The following is a 27491-nucleotide window of genomic DNA, read 5'->3' as shown; positions in this document are numbered from 1 at the left end:
ATGTTTTCATCAAACACATTCAAAAGTACTTTACAAAAATGAAAGACATTAAGAAAAAGGCATTTTAAACAGTCATTAAAAAGCAACATAATCTACCTGCATTGCAATTACTCTAAACGTGTAATAACGTGCTTTAACCAGTAGGTGGTTTGGGTTAAAAAGCTGTCAAGTTTAAAGTGTTAACAAAATAAAATATACTGCTGTTTTTGGTTTAGTTGACAACGGATATATTTTGTTATTGTTTTGATATTTGTAACACAAAAGCGATGGAAAAACCCAACAGCAACACAGAAAATATGGTCTTAACATGATCCAGCGGTCTAGTAGTTAATAAAAAACAATAATATCAAAACAAATTATTACTACTAACTTTATTGTGAAATTAAAACAGAACGGTAAAATAATAGTTTCCGGTCTATTTTGAGGCCCGATCTCTGTAGTGTAGATAAATAAAGAACTACGATAGATGTGTAATATTTAATGCAGCCAAACCATTTATTACAATGCATTCATGTGATGACTTTCAAAGAGTAAAGCAAGCACTGCTGAATAAAGTATGATTTGATCTTTTACGAAACGTTTTTTATATGGAATGCAGTTGGAGGTCAACCAATCACAGAGCTTGAGGACTGATCACGGGGTTTGTCAAGCTAAGCACATGGTGTAGTCCCAAACGATAGCTGAGGATTCTGGGTAGTGTAGTGTCTTCTGCCATCCAAAAACTCTGAAAAAATATTCGTTTCTCCGAATCGAAGGGGAAAAATACAAAAGCATTGTACACAATTTAAACCAATCAATGTTGTGTAATTAACAAGGATAATCTGGTGTTTATTAGTTGATGCAGATATCACTGTAAAATCAATCGACAGTAAGGAGAATACTTACTTTCGGGTGTACAATTCTCCGTTATCCAATGGGAATGGACGCTCGTAATACAATAAAGGGGACATGATCATTATCTTTTAAATAGCGTTAACTAAAGGGAACAATCTATTTGACACAGCTGAAGCTCTGGCCTTCCTTAAAAACTAACTAATTTAATAAAAATCACAGTTGTATTACACACAATGCACTGTTTTTTTAGAACAAAAATTCGTAACTAATGTAATTTTTACATTCTGACGAAAAATAAAAATGATTATGAATACAAATAAAATAAAAGAAGCCTCCCGTGAGTTACTACAAGCTATAAAGTAGATTTAAAAAACGTTTTATAGAATAAAAGCTCACTGCGGGACGTTGTAGAAATGCGTGTGTGCACCACGACAAAAGAGCCTCATTCACTTTACATTGGGGTTTTTTGCGTGGTGCCGACACGTAAATGTAGCAGAATGCGTGACTCCACCACGCAATGCGGTGTTAAGGAGTCGTGGTGGAGTCACGCATTCTGGTGAGATCAGGTTGTATGACCTAACGCAAGACAAGGGTTAACTCCTCCGGTGACTTTCTTTTATTTGAAGATTGTTTTTTGCCCGGCGCTTGGCCGGTTACTGCTGGTAGGCCTATTAAAAACATTTTTGGCGAATGGTTAGGTGGCGCGATAGTCTGTAGTGAAGGAGCGCGCTCTCGCTCACGGGAGCCTGCTCGCGCTGCGCTCCGCAGCAAACAGCTGTTTGCTTTTCACCCAACAACTCACAGAACGCTATGTTGTAGCGTTGATAAATGAAACAATTTAACTAAATTGCTAGTCAAAATACCAATACCACAGGACCATTCTTTTAAAGCAATATTTTTAGTGGCCCGAGCGGGCAAGTGGAAAGTAGGCTAAGTTATGCTGGCCCGGGGTGTCTAAAGTGCTTCCAGGCCAGCGGGCCATTTATAATGTCGAGCCCTATGGCCGGTTACCGGCCGGCCCACATCGTCCGACCGGCCCACTTCAGTACCGGCCCATCGGGATTCGTCCAGAACGTCCCGATGGCCAGTCCGCCCCTGTATGAGTCACACTGTTGCACTGTGTATGTAACATGTTGCCTTATTATTATGAATAATGAGAGAATACACATCAAATGTGTATAAATCTGTGGCTGAAAATAGTTTCCAATGTTCGCTGTTTTGGAGAATTTCACTCAGTTGCCAGTGTATTCCGTTCACCTCGCTTAAACTAATGTAGTCTTATTCAACAGCCTTGCAATACATCCTAGCCACATTAAGGTTATGATATTCAGTTTTAGTTAAAAATGTTCCTTTTGGAGGCTGCAGTCCCCTGTGCTGATGAATTGTATTTGTTCATAAGAAAAGGGTATCTGTTATTTTTTCCAACATTATCATGATCAACGAGTATCAAGGAGTAACATATCTGGCTCTTTAGCTTGCCAAGATTACATGAAACGTAATCTTCTGCAAAATTGGTACTGATGTTAGCATTTAGAATTAAATGGACCTTTTAAGGCATCACATCCCGTCCGGACTACTGCAATGGAGTCCTGTCCGGGGTTCCCAGCAAAACCCTGGACAGGCTCCAATACGTCCAGAACTCTGCCGCCAGGCTTCTCACCCGCACCAATCCATGGCAACATATCACCCCCACCCTCATCCACCTACACTGGCTGCCGGTCAAGTCCCGGATTCAATACAAAACACTCCTCCTCACGTACAAGTCCCTCCATACCCTCGCCCCATTGTCTGTTTGTTTTGTTTGTCCACCATGTACAGCGACCTTGGGTCCCTTGAAAGGCGCTATATAAATATCATTTATTATTATTATTATTTTAATGTGAAAGTCCAATAATTAAAGATGGTAAATGTGGCGGCATAAACTACTACATTTCCCAGTGCCTTATCTATTGAACGAGGAAGCTCAGTTCTCCTTTCAGTGGAGCCATGCCATCAGTGCATCCAAGTACCAGCAAGCTAGTGAAACCCAATCAAAACAAAGTCAATCCGAGGGGTTATGAGTTGCACCTCTACTTATGCAGGTAATAATATAAAAACACCAAAGCTCATTAGTCTCCTTCCCTTTTAACCTTTCACAATAAAAGCCCAATTTAAAAAAACTTGATTAATAAAATAAAACAGTTAGTTTGCAAAAATACACATTCACATACATACATTTTTTTTCATGCTCATTTTCAGGTAATTTTTTTTATTTTGTGCCTCTCCTTTGACATGTTTCCATATAGTTGGGTCATCTCCAGCAATTCCGTGACCGTGGAGAGTGGAGGTTCGTTTCTCAGTGGATTTGTCATCTATGAAGGGTTTAAAAAAAAAAAAAAAGCCCCCATGCCCCTCGCAAAAATGCGGGCACAGTTTTTTAGAGCCCTATACAAAATGGCTGCCATCACCATAGGTTGAAAATTAGCTTTTCAATGTTTTGGCCTACAATGTTGTTAAATACATGGCACTTTTTGGGTCGAGGAATTCATATTTGATGTTGTTTTGATGATTTGACCTATTTTTGACCTTCAAATCCAAGATGGCCGCCAATATTTCAGCTCCAAAAGGTCGATTGTTCAACGTTGTCGTAGAGCCTTCATATTGGGCTCTAATTAAAGCTATGCTCATGCTGAGTTGAGTTATAAACTACTACAAAAAAGTACACAGAGGTCATCTCAGAGGTCAACAAAGTCAACATTTGTGGCTGATGACAAACTAACCGTAGCTCTATGCTCACAAATGTCTCATTCACTAATTTATGAATGAATTCAGTTGAATTTGATGACAAATGCGTTTAATAGAATACAAGGTATTACACAAGTAAGGTGTGTAGGCATTTAAATTGAATTTACAACATAACAATAGACCGCTACTCTTCATCTGAATCTGTTGATTCTCCACACTCACTCATCTCATCTGAACTACTCTCATCAGAAAACTCAGTACGTGTGAGCTGCTGGGTCAAATTCACAAGTTCCCAGCCATGACCAATGGGAGAAGGATGCTCAAGCAGATTGTAATGCAGCTGGCAATATGCAATATAATGGGTCCTTTCTACATGATGGTCCAATGAGTCATCATCAGGTGGCAGACGGACTGTGCTCTTGTTCTTCAGTTTGTGCCACTTGGAAGCTCTGGCCTGCCCACAGGTAACATCTGCACTCTCGGGATAGACAATGGGGAGGACAAATGCCTTCATCTCAGCTCTGACTCTCTCTTCCAACACCAGATTCTCACCCACTCGTCGCAGTAACTGTCTTGTCTCAGGATTAGTCATCACCTTCTCCATCACCTTATTTTTTCCGTGCCCATAAAACCCTGAGGTGTGGTCACTGCCAGTGATAACATGGAGAGGTATGATGATCTTTGCAACCTCTTCTGAGACCATCGCTTGGCAGTTGATGAACGCATGCTTGCGTCTAATAAGTAAATCACCTGGGAGTTGTTGCGAGACATAAGCCGCTTGGACAAACACGTCTGTGTCCTCACAGTCTAGATCAAGGGTATTCAATTAAAATTCAACGAGGTCCAGTTAGAGAAAATCTCCCCATGCAAAGGTCCAGAACATCAAAATGTCTAAGTTGCTTTATGAATTAGTGTGATATATATATTGAAGTAGCCTGCAGCTTTATCAACGTCTGCATGTAATCAACTGCCAATCAAATAAAGAAAGTACAATTCATAAACAACAATATTTATTGTCAATTAACATTGAACTCTACAGATATACAGTCAATACAGTAAATACTGTGGATATGTGTAATGTTCCCTCAGGCTGCATTTAAAAATAAATAGAGAAAATAAATAAAATAGCTTTTGAAAATGTGTGCATCTTAAAAGTGCTTAATTTTAGATAAATAAAATAAAGTGTAGCAGCAGCTTGAGTTTCCCTTTTTCTTTGTTAACCGTTTCACATCATGACTTAACAGTTTCAGCCGATTATAGAACAATATCAGTCTTTACACATCATAACAATTGAACAGTTTTAAAGTTTCTCTTTCTTTCCCTCTTATATTGCAGTCCCTCACTCACTTTTTTTAATTCAGTGCGAGAATTGAGCTGGAGCTTGTCCTGCCAGGAGTTTAAATCTGGGCTGAAATGGTGTCAGGGCCATTCTCATACACACATGCAGGTGCTCATTGGTTAGCCTCGGTTAGCCTGCTCTGGAACGATATTTAGTTTTAATTTTGATCCTGGTGGACTGATCATATTGGGCTCTGAGACTGCTTATTTGTTGTGACCTCAGTTCTGACTTGAGAGGGAACGTTTGGTCAAACACTTTGTGTGTTGTCTCATAGTGGCGTTTTGGCACTTTTAATGAGCGCCACGGTCTCTGAACAAATGAGACACACTGGCTCTGTGCTCCCAGTGGGCAGGATGAACATGAATGAGTCCGTCCACTCAGGGTTAAAAGCTCTGTTCTCACTGTCCTCTTCTTGGAGAGCGCCATGTGTAATTATGTGTCTCTCCCTGTCTGCCGCTAACACGCTTGTTCACTCTCCTCTCCGCTTCTCTCCCTGTATCGCTAACTCTTCTCTTCACTCACTTTCCTCTCCGCTTCTATCTGCCGCGCTCTCGTCTCTTCTTCTGTGTTTTTCTCCCTTTCCCACTTCCAATCTATGTCATTAATTCCTCTCTGTTGCCACCCTGCCGTCCTCCCTTCCTCCACCGTTGACCTTACTTCCATTGAGCATCACTCTTCCTGTTCTTTTTAATTTTCCTCTATTTCACTCTGGCCTTCTCTGCCTCCCCTTCCTCCTGCCTCGCACCAATTTGCCTAACCTCGTATTACTTAGTCACATTTCCACTTCTCTTTTCCTTTTTCCCAATGTCTAATTTCTACATTGATGTCCCTCATGTTTTATCCTATCCTTATCCTTCCTTCCCCTTTAATTCCACTGCTCTCATATTCTAATGAAGTGTATTTTCTTCTCTTTTTTCTTATCATTTATTCCAATCTATCTGCATCTTCAATTTTTTATTCCGTCTCCTTATCACATCCATCCATTTATCTCACCGCTGTCTCTCTCATCTTTCTCTGTGATTGCTCCGTTCGCACAGTTTTCTCTCGTGATTTCCCTCTCAGGATTTCTGCTAACTTTACTCAACATTCATTCCCATTTCCCCTTCTTCTCTCTGGCAGGGGTGTGGTTCGTGTGGATGTGAACCTGCAGGACGTGGACATTGACCAGTGCTCCAACAGTGGCTGGTTTGCTGGGACTCACCGCTGTAATCTCACCAGTATGGAAGTGAGTTTGGGTAACATTTTCCGTTCAATCTGCAATAACAGCAAATGCTCCCATGTCACTTCACTTGTCTGTCTTCTCATTCTCATTTGTCATAAAGGAGGTAAGATTTCACTTCACTACACCCTTCATTCTGAATATTATTTTCTTAAAAATGCAACCAAACGCTTTGCACAAATTCAATCAGCTGTGAATCAAGTGAAAACAGTTGATAAATATCTAAGAGAAAGGCTTGAAAGAGGCATTTATCACCATTTATGGCGCGTTTCCACTGCAGCGGGTAGCCCCGTTTAAGCGTCCTTAACCGTCCTCAAGCGGCCAGGCCGGTTTTTGGTGGCGTTTCCATATAGCCTAGTACCGGCTAGCGGGTACTTTTTCCCTCTTTTTCCGGCCCCATAAAATCGTGGTTCCCTCAGACCAGGGCCAGGGCTGAACTAGTGACGTCAACACTCTCGACTGCTGATTGGTCAGAGAGAATCGTCACAAGATCGCGCGCGAGTTCATCCCTAGCGTCGCATATATATTTAGAAGCAAGCTTGCAGCATTTTTATAAACAGCATTTTGTAAACGGAGGAGCTACAAAAATGGCTACGTCTAATAAGAAAAGCACACCGTGGTCGACCGAGGAGGTGACGACGTTCCTACATCTCATTGGGGATGATCAAATCCAGCGGGAGCTCGACGGAACAACTCGAAATGTGAACAAAAACAAAGCCGATCGCCCCGCCTACACTGCGTTGCTACCCCAGGTCCTAAACTGTAATGGAAATGCGCCACGGCCTGGGCCGGCCAGCGAGGCAGCCCGAGGCCAGAGCGAGGACGCTTAGGGACGCTTAAACGGGGCTACCCCGCTGCAGTGGAAACGCGCAGTGGAAACTCTCAATACCATGCTCCATAATAAAGTGAACTCGACTGGCTTACTTACTATAAGACTCTTCAAAAGTTTGAGAGCATTAGCTAAGTGAACAAAAAATATTTCACTCAGCCACAATGATAAACGTTCAAAAGATAGTTCTTAACACAAATTTTCATTTATTTTAGCTGGCACTGCGCTGCTTTGAGCTAAATGCTAATTGAAGTATGTTAACATGCTCACTATTACGGTGCTAAAACGATGCTAGCAGGTACACTGTAGGGAGATTGGGAATGATTTTTCAAAACCTTTTCGGGCATCAGTATCTTGAGGCTTAATCCTCTAGGTACCATGAATGATTACGGAAAGCCAATAATTAGTTGAAGAGATATTTCACTCTGGAACAAAAGGGTGGAATTGGAAAAAAAGAATACTAGTAATCCTATAGATAGACCCCAAGGCTAGCATTAGAGCTCTGATCAGTATCTGTAGGCTTTATCCTCTGGGTACAACAAATTATCATATACAATTTAACTGAAAGCAATTCAATAGTGTTTAGAGATACATTAGTTTGGATATAAGTGGTGGAAATACAAAACAAACCGAAAGACACAATGGATAGAGCCAATAACACTAGAGCTATGATCGCGCCCAAAATAAATCAGACGGACCCCACATTAACCCACAAAATGTTGGTTCAAGCTGGATTAATAAACACTTTTTCACTTTTTTTTAACTGTCTTTTTAGTGCAGTAACAGCCATTGGTGACACTGTCTACTCTACGGCATGCACCATACTTAATATTCAACACAAAAAAAAACAAAAAACTGTCACATCACAGACTATAAAGTAAAGTAGTATAATTGAGTCACTTCTTAGCCACCGCTGTTTTTATGACACATAGAAAATGTTTCTTTGGACAATCACAATTGGGTTAATCACTGACATATCTTTTCGTACAACAAAATAATAAAATCTTGTGAGCTTGTGTTAACCAGAGACCTAATTTCAGGCTAAACACAAACACGTTCAATTAATGATTGACTTCAAGACAAGGGAACCGATGTGGTAAAATGCCATTTCAGAGTTTTAGAACTTATTACTGCACCACTCTATTATATTATTAGGTGAGAGCAGAGAATCATAGCTCTTGCTGACATGGCAATACAAGGATTCTTCCTTTCATTGCATGGCACATTGTGTTTTAAACCAAACCCCAGATAGTAGTGCAGTGTCTGTAGACCTCAGTGAATGTGCTTGTCTGTGATCATGAGGGTTGATGATGGTGATATGTGTGTGTGACTGTCTTCTCCGTGGTATAGAGCTCTTACCTGTGTGACTGCTGTGATGGAACTGGCAGCAGCAATACATCATGTTTGTATCTATTAGAGCTTCTCTCTGCTGTGTGCATACGTGTGTGTGTGTGTGTGTGTGTGTGTGTGTGTGTGTGTGTGTGTGTGTGTGCGTGTGTGTGTGTGTTTTATCAGTGTGTGGGCCTGGCTGTTCGCTCACTGCCTTGCTCATGTCAGTGCCAATGCGTCTACAGCAGTAGCTGCTCAGGCTTGCGTGGTATGTCGCTGGCCATATGATGTATAATAAATGCAGTGTAATGGATTGCAGCAAGATGCGGTGAATAATTGACCATGCTCTTTGTCTGTGTGCCTCCCCACTTTTTCCTTCTTTTATTTGGGGGGAAACTACTGAGGAAACACGTTCTGCCTCATGTCCATCTTGATCTGTTTGTCTGTTTCCTCTGCATTGTTCTATACCAGGGGTGTCAAACTCAATTTCAACTCGGGCCACATTAGCATCATGGTTGCACTCAAAGGGCCAGTTTTATATATAAGACTATATAAGAATAAATATATAAATATTCAATATAAAATAATGTATTATATTACATTATTGCCTCTGCATTGGTTTATCGGATAGGGTAATAACTTCATAATTAACTACGTCTGAAAGCAGAAGTCTAGGGAAAACAATTGCAAGTCTCTTCAGTGCGCATGTCACAAAATGATTTAAAAAGAAAAGCCAAATTCTGGAAAAACTAAAATAAATAAGTGAAATCTTGAAAAAAAGGTATCATCACAAAAGTCAAATTCAGAGAAAAAAGTCTAATTTGAGATGCATTGTGGGACATGTAGTTGATGGGCAATGTGCTTCTGTAAAGCGGCCTGTAACCGTATAATAAACATATTATATTCTTTGCAAGCTCTTGTGGGGCCACAGAAAATGAAGTTGTGGGCCGGATTTGGCCCCCGGGCCTTCAGTTTGACACCCCTGTTCTATACTTTAGAGGTCCCCTATAATACTCTTTTTCATCAATATATTATAGTTTTGAGTTATATACAAAACATGTCTCTGAAGTGTTTGGCTTGAAACACCAAACAGATCAACCATTGTAGCATCCCATAAACCCCTCTGTTTCAGCCCTGTTTCAAAAGTGCTGATTCTGTGTCTGTTACTTAAAGAGCAACTTGCAGTTTTTTTTTTTTACTACATTTATGCTTAATCTTGCCTGAAAATTACAATAAAAAAAACTCTCTGCCCAATTCACGGTAGTAGTTGGTAGTTGGTTTGAGCGCTTGTGATTTAGTGAGATGGTCATTTTACATTGCATTTCACCATTTGTAATCATGGTGAGCTATTGAGTTTGTGCAGGTTACACAAACTCCAGCCTGTCAGCGTCGAGTCCACAGTTTCCCCAACAGGAAAAGGACCAGAGCTAGCTTTCGTTCCTGGGTGCGTTGTGTGAGGTGCATCCACCCCCCTGCAGCACATACTCTCTCCAGAGGCCATGGGCTGAAAATCTAGTGTATACATCATTTTCCTACACATGTATTCACTGGGGTCTCTAACCTGCAAGTTGCTCTTTAAGATGAAAATAAGGAGCCACTCCCCACGCCCCTCTGAGAGATATTTGGTTAAAAAGCAAGTTAGTAAAAATGTAAATAAGACATGAAAAAGTGGATTTTGCATAATAGGTGAGCTTTAAAAGGCTGGTAAAATCTCACTGGTGCTGATTAGCGTTATACTTCTTCCGTTCAGATTTGTGTATGTGCAGATGGTGTGAGTGGTGTTTTTCTATCATCATCACAGTGCTGGGCACAAACAGCCTCTTAGTTACCAAGGCCATCCCAGCATGTCCTATCTAAGACTGCTCTCATGGAAATGATTTGAATTATGCGGGTGTCTCCTGTGTTTGTGTTGAAGTGCATCATTTGCTTCCAATTAGGTACATTAATGTTTATGCATAGGTTGTTCCTTCTCCTCTCAGTGCAAATCTGTTTTCAAACGCCTCATGATCTTAAACGTGAATATGACACACTATGAAAGGGGGATCATTACGGCGCTTACCACTCATTTACACTCCTCCTCTGATGATTCTCCCTCACACACCATATTTGGCCAAACGGCAGTCAATGATTCAGTGCCATCTTGAATCAGCAGTGTTGTTTGTCTCTGTTTCGTATGCAGGAATTTATGCAGGATCTAAGAAAAACATTGTATAGAACTTTTCAAATGATATTCAGTCATTACAAATGTTTTGTTAGAGGCGACAAGTATAGACCATGAAAATCCATCCGTTTCTAACAATGTCATCAATCTTGTCCATCTGACGATAATTTAAATTTGAGTTTGGGACTTTTGCTTGTGAATGAATGTCTGGTACATTCAAGGAGTTCACAAAATGCTGACAAAAGCTCTGAGCTAAAGCTTGAACTGCCTTTGCAGGGGTTGTGTTTTTGGCTTGGTTTGTTAGACTGTCAGAAGGATTATGGTAAAACTACTTAAAGTGGACCTATCATGCTATATTTGAAACATATATTGTAGGGCCATACCTATATAAAACATGTCTGCGAATTTTTTTTTCAAAATACCAAACAGATTATGCATTTTAGCCATGCCTCATTTCGCTCTATTTGCTCTTTTCCAGCCCTGTTTTTGCAAGGGCTGATTCTGCTTTTGTGGCAGACTACAGCGCCACTTACAGGCCTGGCATATGTACTACAGCGTCTCCAGCGGTCTCTCATTCCCCTGATAGGTGGAGAGTTGCCCATATAGGCGGAGCACCCCTTTTCTGACGTCAGAACAATTCAAATAATAATCAGCTCCGTTGCAGCCCCGTTTTTAGAGATTTGGGTATGGAGGAAAAGAGAGAGGGTTGTGTTTTCTGACACTTGGTGAGTTCCCTGACACACCGGGGACACATATTCATGTATAAAAGACGTACAAGAGTGCATTTTGCATGATAGGTCCCCTTTAATTTAATTAAAAGGGTAAAAGGGTGACGCATTGGCAAAAGAGCATCCTATTAAATTCTGGATTGGATCGAAATCAAGAGGTGGAAATGTACATTTTAGTTTTGTTTTGTTAAAGTTGATAGATAGGCCCTTTGTGATTTATTCACAAGCTTTAGAATTCCTCACGCTTGAAGCAGCATTCACATGATAAGTGATTTGCACTTTGCTCACGCGAGGTTGGCCCCAGAGTTTTGCCGTAAATAACAGCCAGTTATGTTTATATGGTTATCTCCTCTGCTAGCTTGTGCTGCTACATAGAGCTGTCATCTGATTGGTTTAGTGTCTAAAGGTCAGCAGTAACTAGGTCAAAGAAGAAATTATTTGAACTTAGAGTGCAGCGCTCAGTGACAATTTTAAATGGTACGCCGAAGAAGTGATTCTGCCTAGTCGGGCGGCACTGCTCTCCCCATAGAAACACAAAAGCAACAGGTCTGTAGCCATGCTAGCAGCAGGGCTTGGTGTGAACGGTTAACATTTGCATTTGAACAAAGTCCAAATAATGATGCTAACATGCTCACGTGATTGTTTGGTATCATTGACTATGCTGGATTTCATGGCATTCCATTAAATTGTTGGCAATACACAAGTAACAGGTGCCTGGAGTCATGCAAGTCAATATCATGCACCATCTGAGGATGAAGAGCGTCTGCAACACAGTTAACGTGTTAATTCATCCAATAGTTCACTCACAGAAATATTTGGCCTAATATAGAGGATTTAGGTATTTCAATTGCATATAACATTTCCATCCATTTGGATTACATAGTTCTTACATACATTGACTAATAAACTCTATGCATTGCAAATACATAATAACTATGTCTACAACCTTATTATCAATAAATCCAATGTGTTTCAAATACATTAGAACCAGGTTTATGTATTTGATATAAATAAAGCCTATGCATTTTAAATGCATAGGCTTTATTTTATATGCAATGTATATAAAATAAATATAGCTTATTTGGTGCATTAATTTAATAATGCACACAATGAGTTACTATAGTAACGTGTACTCCACTTTTTGTGGGTGTGTACTGTGATTTCTTGATGCATTAAAATGTGAAACAAGGTGGCATGACACACTTGTTGTTAGTGCTGTTAGTGTGGGGAATGAGGTTATGTATTACGAAAGTAGATTATTACAAAAAAAGTATAGATTTTATGCATTATTAAATTAATGCACCAATTAAGCTATATTTATTTTATATACATACACCTGGATCTTATGAATTTAAAATGCATAGGCTTTATTTATATCGAATACATAAGCCAGTTCTAATGTATTTGAAACACATTGGATGTATTGATAATAAGGTTGTAGAAATAGTTATTATGTATTTGCAATGCATAGAGTTTATTTTTCAGTCAATTGATGTAACAACTATGTAATCCAAATGGATGGACATTTTATATGCAATTGAAATACATAAATCCTCTATATTATGGCCAAATATTTCTGTGAGTGTTGTCGAGACATTTCAGTCTTAACCGAAGTGGTGGGCCAACCAGCAAAGCAACATTACTATTTATAGAGACAAGCTGCTAGCATTATAAAAAAACATATACAAAATAAAAAAAGTAGCTCCAGTGAGGCAAAAAGGTTTCCATCATGAGCGTTGACAGTTTGCTGATGGTGTTGGAGCTTCTGTAATATCTCCAGACTGTCACTTTAATCAAAGAGAGGTGAGAATCAAAGCACCGTTTCAGAAGGGGAAGTGATAAAAGGGCTTTAATAATCTTCAAAATGAAATCAATCTATAGCAAATATATTTGAAGAACAAGCTGTAAATAATGGTTTAGATGATAATAAAAATGTTGAAATGCAAGCAGTTTGCCATAAAATTCAGATTGTGTCTTTAATTAAAGACGTGAAATGTTCAATGTCTTGTTTTTTCTTCCCCCTCTCATTTGTCCTGTTGTTCTATTTCCTACTCGATAATACAACTATAATAATTTATTTTATCACTTTATGTTTGCTGTAATTAATGTCCTATTCTTGTTGTTCAGCCAACCCTCATTAAAGTAATTCTGGGACATTACTTCCATTTTCTTGCACACTCAAAGTACCAAAGCAGTGTAGTGAAAAGCTGCCAGGAGAAATCATTTGGATGCCAAATGGTTTCAGAGTGCATGCACACAACACTACATTTAGGAAAAATGTGATAAAAAGAAAATGAAGGGATTTTGTGGCTTGTGTACAGACCAAGGAGAAAATAATAGCCTTTTGTACCAAAGCCCTCATTAAAAAACAGTTGATTTCTAATTCTCGCTAAGTACAGTTTTTGGGAAATGGGCGGTGGAAAGGCAGTGTGAAGCTCATTGCTTCCCCGTTGAGAACAAACACACCCGTAGGCTCTGTCTCAGAGAGAACTATAATTCCAAGACAGACTCCAGTAATGTGACAGAGCAGAGTGTTACCACGGCTTCTCATTGTTACTATGATGTAATGGCTCAGTCTGTAGCTAAACAACTGTTATGTTAACACTGCAGCTTTTCAACTCTGTTTATAATGCGTCAAAGGAAAAACAGCCTGTTGTTGTCCTCTCCTATGTTGGGAAGGTAGCTAGTGGATGTTGCTCATGTTGGCCTTCTTAAGTTCTTAGAAGTCCTCCATGTTGTACATTTCGGACAGCGACATATGGCTAAAATGGCTAAAATACCAATAATGCAAAGCTGACTTTTTGATTCATTTGCATATAAAACCCAATATGCAATTGAATCAGCTAATATAAAAGGGAACACATACTTTGTATCATGTTGAACTCCTTACAAAAAAAGATTACAAATACGACATACGAAATACAATGAAACTAAGCTTGGCTATTCAACTTTATTGGAATTATGCGGATGAACAGTCTGAATGACAGAAAGGGTTTTTCATTCTTACGGATATTGCATTGATGTGAAACGTACAAGATATACAAATGCATAGCAGGGCTTATTGGACATGTGAAGTTGGGTGATAATTCTCATTGGGTCAACTTTCAGATTGGTTGTCTAATGTCAAGGTTTTATCAAGATATTGTACTGAAACAGTTAAAGAGGAGGCAAGAATCAAGTTTAAACAAAAAGTGAGCTTTTAAATAAATAAAGCTGATACAAAAGCAAGGCAAAACTAAAGTAAAGACAAACTGAACAGGTGCAGACCGTGGGGCACGAGGAACAGGATCCAAAACACAGGCAGGACCTCTGGGAAAACAGACAGGGACACAAGGGGAGAAACGCCTAAATAAAGACTAACCACAAAGACAAGACACAGCTGGGGAGGGGAGGCCAGACACAAAGGCACCAGGTGAACACAATCAGGTAATCAACCAGGAGGGAAAACACAGAGACAGGAAGTGAAAACAGCCATGAAAGAGGGGGTGAACACTTTTCAAAATAAAACAGGAAACGTTAAACACAAAAATCTAGGATTCATGACATCTAATCTATATGTTAATCGATAAAACCCAACTATTTGGATCAAATAATGGTTAAAGTCATTTCTCATGTAAATATAGACTTCCAGCTTATCTCAGTTTCATATCATTTAACATATACATATCATCATGTTGGACTCTCAGGCAGTAGAGTTAGGTTAAGGGTTAGATATGTAACATTTAACATGTTACATGTTACATATACACGTAACATGACTTGCCCCCTCTTACAACTAACCAAACACATTCTTCTTAATCTGGCGCTTTTTAAGCAGCAATATTTGCCATCTCCCCCTCTGCCTTATAACGCTGGTGCCATGCTTCCCCAGCATCCACCTGTAGGCCCCAGGGGATAGTTATTTAAGTATCACTCCTCGATGGTCTCTGTAAAAAGTATTTATGGGGAGTTATGACGCCAAACTCAATCTAAATACTGCTGATAATAAACATTTCAAACGTGAGTTGTCTGACTGAATTGACATCTCCTTGGACTTTGAGAAACTGGAAAGGACATTTTCCCCTATTTTTCTCATATTTTATACAACAATCAATTCATACACATTCGGTACAGTGGGCAATCTTGCTCTCCCCAGATCAGAAGGTCAACGCACTACCCCAATGAGCCACAGCCTCCCATACTATAACCCCAAAAGTAATCAGCAGATGAATCGATAGTAACACTAATCCTTAGTTGCAGTCCTAATTCAAACCATTAACAATGAACAACATATTGATTAGTGATCCTTAAGTGAACTCAAGTTAGTGGATTGTTCAATAGGAATCCTTAACAAAACACAAAAATAATATTTAACCAGGAGTTGTAGGTTACATTTTCTGCATATGAATGAGCACCCCTACCCTACATGAGCTTCTTCTTCTTCTTGGCCTTTTTTTCTGGTCTGCCCAGAAACAGCGAGGCTGTGCAGGAAGGTATGTGTCACCATGAACCAAATACAAGACTTCATGCAATATGGATAGTCAGTCAAAGGGGAAGCATGTTACATAAGGAGCCCCTGCTTATATAATTAAACAAGGATGAGGATGATTAGTGTGGGTGATTTGTGACTGGATGCATCTGAGTAGGTTTATGTCTTTTTTCTTCTTCTTTGTGTGTTTTTTAAATGTAAGTAAGCATTGACTTGTCTGCAGTGTGTGTGTGTGTGTGTGTGTGTATGTGTGTGTGTGTGTGTGTGTGTGTGTGTGTGTGTGTGTGTGTGTGTGAAACGTGCCGCTGGAGATAAAGGGCTTCAAAGGCAGAGCTCTGCTAATGAGTGTAAACTGCTGTGACAGCCAAGGAGGGTTACCCCCTCTGTCTCTCCTCTCACTTCCGCTCCTCAATCAGCTCCACTTCCTCCTCCCCTCTTACACCCTCTGTTTCCATGGCTATTCACACTCTCCAAAATCCCTTCTCAATCTTTGGCCATCGCTCCCTCCTCATCTCTCTTTTACTCTCATGTTTTCTATTTCTGCCTCCTCCATCACCCTTACTCCTTTCTCTGTGTTGACGCCAATTATCTCCTGTGAGTAGGGGCAGAGAGGCAAGCCAGAAATGATCCCTCCATCTGTCCACATGTCCGGCTCTGCTTTTGCCAGCCTACAAATTAAATAATTATTTGAACCGAGTTATAATTATGAAATACTCTTCAACTTTTTTTTACTGCTTTAAAGTGGTGATGAACGATAGATACAGAGCCTGGAAATGGGAAATGTATGTTGTTAAAAAATGTAAAACCCTTGGGTTATCGCTCAATCTGTCGACATGTACTGATCTGCTTTTGCCAGCCTACAAAGTCATCATTACTTGAACACACTGATGTATAATTAAGATTTCCCTTCTGCTTCTTTTACTGCTTTAAAGTGGATAGTACACGATAGATAATGGGCCCGAAGAAGCTGAAATGTATTAATTATTCCGATTAGGGAATTACAGCTAAATTAAAGGTCGATAATGGAAAATGTATATTATATATATATATATTATATTATTGTATTTATTACATTGTATTTTGATAATTGAATTACAGTCAATGAAGGATTTGCAACAATTCAAAGTTAAATTGCTCTCATTGACTACATTACATTTCATTTTGCTAACGAGTGACAAACAAAAAGAGCGATCAAGCCTGAAGATACTCAGAATTGGTGGAATTATGGAAGTTCATTAATGGAGGTTAAAGTTAGTTATTTGTTTATATTCGCCAAGGTGTCTTCGTCTTGGCCCAATGTAGATTGAGATTGAATGTAAATCAATGGCAGAAAGTACTCAGATCTTGTACTTGAATACAAGTAGAAGTATCAGAGTGTAGGAATACTCAATTACAAGTGAAAGTCCTGCATTCAAAATATTACTCAAGCAACACCCAATGATGGGTTACTGTATCAACTAAATAGATTTGAATCTTGTATCCCTAGTTTAAAGGCTGCAGCAACATCGTCTTCGGCATAAATGGGTTACTTGGCTGCTATCATTACAGTGTAGATTTGTGGACTTTATGCTGACACGAAAAACTAAATCCAAAATAGAAAAAGCATCAAAAGTATTATTTCTAGCTGCAGCTCAGCAACTCTCAATAGTGATCCATCTTTTCTCCTGCTATTCTGAAGATGAATTGTGGCCAAATGTGCCCCACTGCAAGAAAACAGTCTCAGGCTGTATGGGGTTATAAAAGCGACATAAATTGAATACTTGTCTCTCCCTTACTATGTTGTTTTTTGCAATCCTTATCGTCTCTGGCACATTGTGAGAGAAAGTCGAGGATTTAAGCTTCAAAAGTCTTACAGTCAGTATAAACTGCATTTAAGGAAGGGGATATCCAAACGAATAAGACACTGCAAGAGCCTGCGGAATGTAATGGATGCTTACATTGAGAAATATGCTGGATTTTGGGTTTCTTCTAAGATATGTCATTCTTTAATTGTCAGGAGAGCTGATACTCGCAAGACCTGTTTTTTACCTGTCTTATCTCTTGCAAGTGAAAAAACGAGGAGCAGAGGAGACAGAAAATAACCCGTTCTGCTCTGTCTTTTTGGTTTTGTTCTGCCAGAGGCTCTCAAGCTCTCCACGGGGATTTAAAAGCTGAACAGTTCGAGCTCGGTTTAATTATTTTAAGACCTACTGCATAATAATAACTGTAAATGCTTGTGTGTGTTTAAGCATTGTTGTTCTCTTATCATCAGACTCTGACCACTTGTATTTATATTCAAAGCTGTATTTTATAATAAAAGGTGAAACAAAGGTAAATATACTCTCAAATGAACGAAGCAAACCTTATTGTACAGCTTTTGAAAATGTCGATATATATAAAAGAAGACTTTTGTGATCTAGGGAGCCTAAGCCCACAGGAAGTGGGCCGGGCGTTATAGCGAATCCTCGTAGTGACCAAATGGTGGTACTAAACGTATGGGTCAGTCCGTGATGCCATTTGGGCCCAAAGATACTTTCTCCCATTGACTTACATTAGGAAAGAGACATCTTTCACAGCAGTTATTTTTTTAGCGTAAATCAACTTCCAGCCAGGACGCTTAAATAGCTTTAATTTAAACCATAATGGGCCTAAAAGTATTCCTACCGTAGGTCCTAAATTCTTAGTCCTTAGAGTTGTAAAATGCGCTAAATGCTGCTTTTTTTCGAGCCAGACGTGATGCGGCAAGGAGGCGGGGCGTAAGGGAATCGCAAATGTGCATGGATTCTAAAAAAGATCCAGGTATATTTGTTCACTATAGTCAGGCCATTTTGGCTTCACACCCCACTGAATAAATGTTATAGGAATGAACGAGGCCCTACTTCCAACGCTGTATCCAGTTCTCTTTACATCCATGGGGGAGACACGTACTGTAACAGAGCACAAATTCATATTGTGCGTTACCATACAGTACTGTCTCCATTAAAACCAATTGCCATCTGGATTGATCCTATTCACTGCCATGACTGTGACACAAAATGGTTTATTTTTTAAATGGACCCACTCCTGTAAAAAAAGTCATGCCACTGCAGTGCGTTGTGTTGCAAACGTGTATTTTATGATATAGAATATAGAGAATATTCCTATTGTATGCAACATGTTTTAAGGTACAGGAGACAGCCAGCTGGGAGCTGAGCAGCACTATGCAGCAGAAGTGTACTGCCGGGCCTTTGTTATTATAAAACCACATCAATAATACAAGACCAGGCATAGTTTAGCTTCAAGTCAGTTGTGCTCAATACTCGTGCACTGAGTGTAAACACTTTTTGCCTCAATCCTTTTCAATAACCTTTCCATAGACTTTTTGGTGTTAATAGTATGGATGGATCATTGTTTTTTTTGGCACTTTGTAGATGTCGAAATGTTTCACAGTCGGGAAGACACCCTTCTCGCTAAGAAGGCTCTCTAAATAAGTCACAATCTCACAAACGGCTCATTGTTTATAACATCTTGTACAGGAGGAAGTCTATGAATGTATCTTTGGTTACAACTTCAGCAATATCAGTTCAATCAGGAGAGACGTGATGTATGGAATACATATTTATTATCGGTCACATTATATAAATGAAACATAATGATGACAGTTTATAACAAGTGAATGAAATGTGTTTTGGCGATTAGGCCCAGGTTTTGTAGGATATCAATCGGGAAGGGAAGAACCGTTTCCGATGAACCCCCCTGGGTCTAGACACTGGTGGTGGTGATAAGTGGTTAGGTCCGGTTGGAAGGGAGAAGGTTAAGCTTGGCCCTGAGTTGAAAGCAGGAGGCGAGGGGTGGAGGAGGGTTGCGTGTTGACACCTGGAAGACAGCTGATAGGAAAGGGGAGAGCATATATAGAGGGATTAACAGGTGCGATGATTAGGCTTGTAAATGGAGGGGAGTGATAGGTTAGCTGAGGAGTGGCGCTCCCTGTTATTAGTGCAGGGAGCGAGTATTGCCATGACGTGCAATACGGAGTGATAGGTCTTCCTGTCTGAACTTGCGCTAAGCTTCATTTTTACCGCCTCTTACAAGCCCCTCAATTTCAAGTTTCTTAATGTGCTACTCAGTATCCTAAATTGCTGGAGTGGCCTGCTTTCTGGAAAAAAGCTATTTACACTGGAAACTTACCCTACATTTAAGAATGAATAATTATATGTGTTCTCAATTAAAAATATGAAATAATTTATAACATTTTAAACAAAACTGAAGGTAACAAAAGCTGGTTTCCTGGCAATTTCTTCATATTTCTTCCTTTGATCTATAATGAGGCAGATGACGCATACATTGTAGCATAAAGTGAGGAAAATCGAAGGATGAGGATGCAAATAGGATGGAGAGCAGGATGAGACAGGGATGAAGGGAGGGAGGGAGGGATGAGGAGTGACAGCAGTGAGGGACAGTCGTCAGGGAAGATTCATCCTCCACAGAGAAACACCATTCACTCTCTAATCTGTTGCCTGCAGCTCCGCGGCTGCCACAGCCAAATGTAAGAGCCTGTCAAGTCTGTGGCAGCAGCAGTTGGATCTTAATTGAGTGAGGCCTCCCAGTCGAGTCCACGTAGGAGGCTTGGGACCACCCACCCTGATGTATATGTGGAAAGACTAAGCCTTCATCTCACAGGTCTTAAAATGCCAATTGAGACTTGCATTCTACTCTCTTGACACATTTTCCTAAGGCTGGGTAGCCAGTGGTAACATTTTGAACATTGTTCCCAACTTAAATAAATCAGAGCCCTGGTTTTCTGAATTTGCTATCCTATCAACTGCAATTCCCCAGGTAATACCCTTTTAAGTATGCAGGGGGACCGGCAGCAGCACTCAGCTCTAGTCCCAGCACTGCAACCGCAACAAGCCACCAATCAATAAGCGGCTATATATCGCCGTTTTTGATGGAGAAATTCCAGACAGGCTTTATTCCAAGGTCTCTTCTCCTCAGACATCCAGTGGTTGGTTGTCTTGTGAAACAGCAGCAGGCAGATTCCATACCCAGGGGACAGTGTGATTGTAATGCTTTTAGGGTTTAATGCTTTCAGTGTATTTATAGATCTCTGAGGGATGCAGAGTGCTCTCTTTCTCTCTCTCTTCGCCTCGCTTACCAACTCCCATCTTGGTGTCGTGTTTACAGATTTTCATCACATTTTATCGGGAGGAACCAGAAACAGGTACCACAGGCTGCTGTCCAAACATGAAAAGCCTCCATGTGGATGTTACCGATCTGATAATTCATTATTTGTTTTCACGCTACTTCAGTGTTGTATTCACTCAAATGTTAAGTTTGATTCACATGTTGCGTTATAGTATCAAGAGATATTGTGATGTGGTGTTGTGCTGGCAGTTCTTCCAGCACCAGTTTGTACTTGTTAGACAGATACACAGGTTTTACTATATTGCATTTTATGATTGTTGGTTTGTAACTTCAATATTTTTTTTGTTGGAGTTTAACATTTTTCAAGGGGAAAGTGATTCTAAAAGACTAACTTTGAAAGAGCTGGATATCATTTGGTGAACATTAATCCTCGACAAGTGGAGATATTTCCAGCTGAGCCACAATGGACTTAAATTATACTGAAATATACTATAGTATACAGTATTATTTAGTCATTTGGCCTGTCCTTGGGAATCAAAGAGAACAGCTTCTTTCCAGACTTGCCACATTACAGCAATATGTATTTGTCATTCAAGAGTCTATCCCAGAAAAGCTGGAATTGACAGCAGGCTCACAAGACCATAATGCAAAAGAGCCCCGAGACGATTTTGGTGCTCCTCAAATGCGGTAATTTTTCGTTGTTGGGGAAACAAATTAGAGCTTGGTAGGTGGCCTCAAGAAGTGGATGTCATCTTCATCTATTCTTATACGAGCAAGCTATCTATAGCTACATTTGGGGATGTCGCCTTCAGACAGAGCTAGCTAGTAGATAGTAGCTGTCATTGCTAGCTATCTATCTGTAGCTAAATCTCCAGATTTGTCATTTTTTTTTTACAAAAAACAATCGATTGTTGTACAGGTTTTGCAAGATTACTTTGAGAATAACTATTAAATGGGTATATTTTTGAAAATAACCTCCTGCAATGTCAGGCTAAATAAATAAAAAGAAAACAAATGTGAGATTTCTTAATTCTTTTCACTTGTTATTTTAGAAAATGCTAGCTATTTATCCCAACACAACTGATGAAGTGCCAATAGGCCAACCCACACAAACTGTTAATATTTACAACTACTTAAAAAAGGTATGCCAGGCTAAATTTCCCCTCAGCAATTTGAGGATCAAGTGCCATTGATAAACTATAAGTTATAAAATGCAGCTCTTCTTTGTAACTAAACATTTCCTGTCAGTCACTTTTAAACAATCAGTCGTTTGCACTCTTTCGATTGACAATGCAACTTTGAACCCTGTCAGCCAAGTGTTGGTACGGTGGCCCTGAAGTGCAAGTCAAAACAACATTTCACAAAACACTACAACATTTTATAAAACACAACGACATTTCAAAAAACACTACAGCATTTCACAAAACACCACAGCATTTCACAAAACACTTCAGCATTTCACAAAACGCTACATCATTTCACAAAACACCACAGCATTTCACAAAACGCTACATCATTTCACAAAACACCACAGCATTTCACAAAACGCTACAGCATTTCACAAAACACCACAGCATTTCACAAAACGCTACAGCATTTCACAAAACACCACAGCATTTCACAAACGCTACAGCATTTCACAAACACCACAGCATTTCACAAAACGCTTCAGCATTTCACAAACGCTACATCATGTCACAAAACGCTACAGCATTTCACAAAACACCACAGCATTTCACAAAACGCTTCAGCATTTCACAAACGCTACATCATGTCACAAAACGCTACATCATGTCACAAAACACCACAGCATTTCACAAAACACCACAGCATTTCACAAAACACTTCAGCATTTCACAAAACACCACAGCATTTCACAAAACACCACAGCATTTCACAAAACACTTCAGCATTTCACAAAACGCTACATCATTTCACAAAACACCACAGTATTTCAAAAAACACTACAGCATTTCACAAAACACCACAGCATTTCACAAAACACCACAGCATTTCACAAAACACCACAGCATTTCACAAAACACTTCAGCATTTCACAAAACGCTACATCATTTCACAAAACACCACAGCATTTCACAAAACCCTACAGCATTTCACAAAACACCACAGCATTTCACAAAACGCTTCAGCATTTCACAAAACGCTACATCATTTCACAAAACACCACAGCATTTCACAAAACACCACAGCATTTCACAAAACACTTCAACATTTAAACTTTTAAGGAAAGGGTATTCCTTTAGGGAGAACACTTCTTGTTTGTGATTGAACAGAGCCAGCCAGAGAAGCACTGCTGTGATTGGTTGTTTTTGCTGCCAGTCAAGAAATGACACTTCGTGATTGGTCAGCACCCGACAGCGCAACATGTCCCAAAACATCAGCTGTTACAGTAACTACATTTTGTTGTAGTCTACCATAGTATTTACATGGAGATAAGCCTCGAATATTCGCATCGCTCTAATCGCTCGAGTTTCACCGTGGCTGTCAGCTGTGTTTACTCCTGTCATTCAAACAAGACGCGCTGGAGAGGGGGCGGGGCTTATATCCATGCAAATACTATGGTAGATACCAACTACAACAAAATGTACATATTTTACCGTGATTTAATTGTAATACACGTTTCAAAATGATGCCGAAGTAACAACATACTGATACCGGTTAGTAAAAACCATGAATTAATGCTTTGACAAGTGTCAACGCCCCCCAGCCACTGGGATCCGCTGGGTTTTTGGTTGGAATCCGCCCACTGGAGTCCTATCTGGAGTGTTACATCTGTATGAAATGTTGAAGCGTTTTCTGAAATGCTGTAGTGCTTTGTGAAATGTTGAAGTGTTTTGTGAAATGCTATGGTGTTTTCTGAAATGCTGTAGCGTTTTCTGAAATGCTGTGGTGTTTTGTGAAATGTTGTTTTGACTTGCACTTCAGGGCCACCGTATATTGGAGAGAAAGTGAACTTAGAAGCCCCCACTGCATCTGAAGTAAGGTGCAATTACAAAATACTTACTCTGATACTGAGGTAATCCATCAAACTGAGACACATCCAATGACCGCTTCATAGCCTTTCCATGGTGTCTGAGGAAAAGCAAGGCTGGCCTTGGCATCGCTAAACCACCTGCCTTTTGATGTGTGTGTGTGTGCGAGTGCTGCTGCACAAGTGTTGTTTCGCTGGAGAAAGCTGCACTGGTGATGGACGACATATGGAGCCCTTTGCAAGCCAGGCAGTTCAGGGGTGGTTGACATGAATCTACTTTTGATGGTCCTTGTCGATCTTCTGTGACATTCTGTGACTTTGTGTTTCCTGTATTATACTCATGGGATATGTGCTGTGAAATGTATGGGCTTGGGGAATGTAGTAAGGTTGGAAACAACATGTTACTCCTCTTGTAAAAAGTTGAAAGTGTATATGCACTTGGGAACCAACAACTGGTTCTGCTGTGATAGCGGCGACAGGTTTAATAAATGCAACGTTTTGAATGCACACAGCCCATTGAAATAAGCATCATATTTCATCCTAGCCCACCTAAGTGTCCCTGGGTATGTCTTATCTTAATGAGTCTCTACTTTCTTTGGAGTAAGCAGAAAATAAGTTCCTAACAAATGCTGGTGGTTATATGAATGCATTGGTGGGAATGTGTGTGGTTGGTTGTGGGTAAGGTTTAGTAATTACTCAATATTCTATCTATCAATCTATCTATCTATCTATCTTTCTGTCTATCTATCAGTCTATCCATCCATCCATTTATCCTCTATCCATCCATCCTGTCTATCCAGCCATCGTCCGTCCATTCATCTGACCATTTATTAATCTATTCATCCATTCACCCATCCATCCACCCATTCAATGTCCATTTGTCTATCCATCCGTCCATTGATTGACATTTCCAGCAATCCATCCATTTATCCATCATCCTTCCATTAATCCTTCCATCCATTTGTTCATCTGTCTGTCCATCAATAATCTATCTGTTTATCCATCCATCCGTCTGTCCGTCCGTCCATCCATCCGTCCTATCCATTTATTTGTCTCTTTCTATTCATGCTCAGCAGATGATAAGATTCAAAGTTAAACTCCCACTACGTCAGGGGCACTCTGGGAGCCTGAATCATCGGCTTGCCACCTGCTCCTCCACCCGTAGAGGTGGAAAAATCCTGGCCAAGCCCCAGATTCATTCTCGTTTGGAGATATGAAAATGCTATAAGACAATAACTCAAATCAGTGTCCCCTTCCTGCATTTTGCAGACTTCACTGTCATTTCAGAGGTATCTCCCTAGAGAGAATATGCACACAAACACATGTAAAGATTTACTTTACCAGTTGACAGGCTCTGTTTTTTTTTATCTTACTGGGTTCCGACTTGTGATTTGCATGCAAATTGTAATTTAACAAATGAGAGAGCTTGCATAGAAATGAAATATTTGGCTGTAGCGGCATCACATATAGTAGTGTAATCGTTTGGACATTTAACCCCAAAACCATGAAACATGACTCATCTACACAAAGGACAGTAGCATTTATGAGCATTGCTTTAAACCTCCTTTTGTCTTCGGGTCACTTTCATTGAATTTTGGATGATTTAGTCAACTTTGTAACACCCATGGTGTTCATGGTCAAAAATGGCCGCCATAAAGAAAAGGAATTAGTAAACATCCGGATCAGATAAAACACACACACACACACACACACACACACACACACACACACACACACACACACACACACACACACACACACACACACACACACACACACACACACACACACACATACCATGTATACATCACTTCAGGGGACATTACATTGACTTATGTGGCTTTCACACCAGCGCTTTTCCCTTTCTAGCTCCGAGCGGGAGCTTTTCTGGTTCAGCAGCTCCGGTTTCCCTTTTCTGCTCCTGCTCTGTTCACACCGTCCAGAGCTGCCGCTGCTGCGTCATGACGTCACCGTTTACGTGCCTGCTTCATAAAATCCAAACCGCGCGGAAATCCCTCACATCGACAACAACAACAATGGCCGATTGTATTGAAGCGCTGTTAGCTTTGGTTATCCTCTTACGAAACGAAATGGAAGGCATCGGACGACTTTATAAGGGACGACTTTACTTGGAACTTTACAAACATCACATGCGAAATGCAAGACTTATTTGTGGTCTTCAGCATCTACTTCAACCCGCCTCGACGTAAGAGAGACGTAAGCGACGCCGCCTCTTAGCTCCGAAGCTTTTGCCTCTAGACCAGGGGTTCTAAAAGTTTTGATGAGTGAGGGCTAATTTAGGTACCCAATATTGGATTGAGGGCCGCCCAAGAAAAAACGGAACACAACATAATTCCAAAACAAATCCTTTCTTTATTGTACTAACCAATTATACATACGGTATACATTAAGAACTTGCAGAGGACACAAAGTTGGATTATCTACAGACAGTGACTATAGCTAAAATCGCTAGCTAACTCCCGTTTTCTGATTCTGATAACTAACAGATTTTCCGCTTAACCGCAACTCGCGAGATGCCTAGTTGCCATGATGCAACCAGTAGTCTAGCAAACTTTCCACAAGCTGTCATTCATAATTTAGGAATGACAACCCAGGAGGCGCAGTTTTACCATTCTTAAATTCCATTCTAATTCTTACTAGATACGAACCATGGAGGATTAAAATATAACGCATGCATTTCAGCGTGTCACATTAACTATCGCGGGCCGCCAGAAACATTTCCGAGGGCCGCCATTGGCCCGCGGGCCGCACTTTGAGAACCCCTGCTCTAGACCGACAATTTTTTGGAGCTGGAAGTGAACCGGATTCCGGAGCTAAGAGGCGGCGCCTCTGCGGTGTGAACAGGAAAAACCGGTACTTTTCAGGCTCCAGCTCCGAGCCGGAGCTGAAAACGCGTTGGTGTGAAAGGGGCATAACATGCATTTCCTGGAGACTTATCCTAACCTTAACCATAACCAACACATGCCTAACCCTAACCCTTACCCTTAACCTAATCCTAAACCTAACCAAGTCTTCACCCTAAAATGAGTGATTCTCCTCATGGGGACCTCCAATTTGTCCCCATAAGGGAGGTGAGTCCCCACACGTGACTGTGTAAACAGATTTAGGTCCCCACAAGTATAGTAATGCTAGGCCACACACACACACACACACACACACACACACACACACACACACACACACACACACACACACACACACACACACACACACACACACACACACACACACACACACACACACACACACATACTCTAGATCAGTGGTTCCCAAACTTTTTGTCTCAATCTCAAGGCACACCTATTGTGCAAAATAGCCCTTATAACACGTGTTATCACTCATATCATGTAAACTATCTGTAAATGTGCATAATTATTTACTAATGCCAAATAAAAGGTGACTAAGACAACTATATTACGAAATATTTCAGAAATTAATTTGAAACTTTATCAAATTAGGCTTCATCAAAGCAGCAACACACTCATTTAAACCAGACAGGTCACAACATTAAAAATGAGGCAAAGGAAACTCAGCAGAAATTCAGCACAGAGAACTGTCAATGCAAGGAAGCTGCATTGTCCATGGTCCTGAACTACAAATTATAAATTATAAATGTATTACTTTTAAAAAAGTAATATATTACACTACTTCGTTACTATCTACATAAAGTAACTCGTTACTTTACTCGTTACTTTACTCGCCGAGCACGTACGAACTGCGCATGCGTGAGTGGCAATAACTTTC

The 27491-nt window shown here is 40.2% G+C and overlaps 1 protein-coding gene across 1 annotated transcript in view; it reads left to right on the top strand.

Moving 5' to 3' along the window:
• LOC117545536 (probable G-protein coupled receptor 158) overlaps window positions 1–27491 on the top strand; it is a 147097-nt gene that overhangs the window by 21761 nt on the left and 97845 nt on the right. The window contains exon 2 of the mRNA XM_034215353.1: window positions 6017–6122. Within this exon, the coding sequence (XP_034071244.1) occupies window positions 6017–6122 (106 nt within the window). The remainder of the gene's footprint in view (window positions 1–6016; window positions 6123–27491) is intronic.

The sequence above is a fragment of the Gymnodraco acuticeps genome, unplaced genomic scaffold (assembly GCF_902827175.1).
Source record: "Gymnodraco acuticeps unplaced genomic scaffold, fGymAcu1.1, whole genome shotgun sequence".
Taxonomy (NCBI): domain Eukaryota; kingdom Metazoa; phylum Chordata; class Actinopteri; order Perciformes; family Bathydraconidae; genus Gymnodraco; species Gymnodraco acuticeps.
Note: the sequence above shows the minus strand (reverse complement) of the source record. Positions and strands in the feature narration are given on the sequence as shown.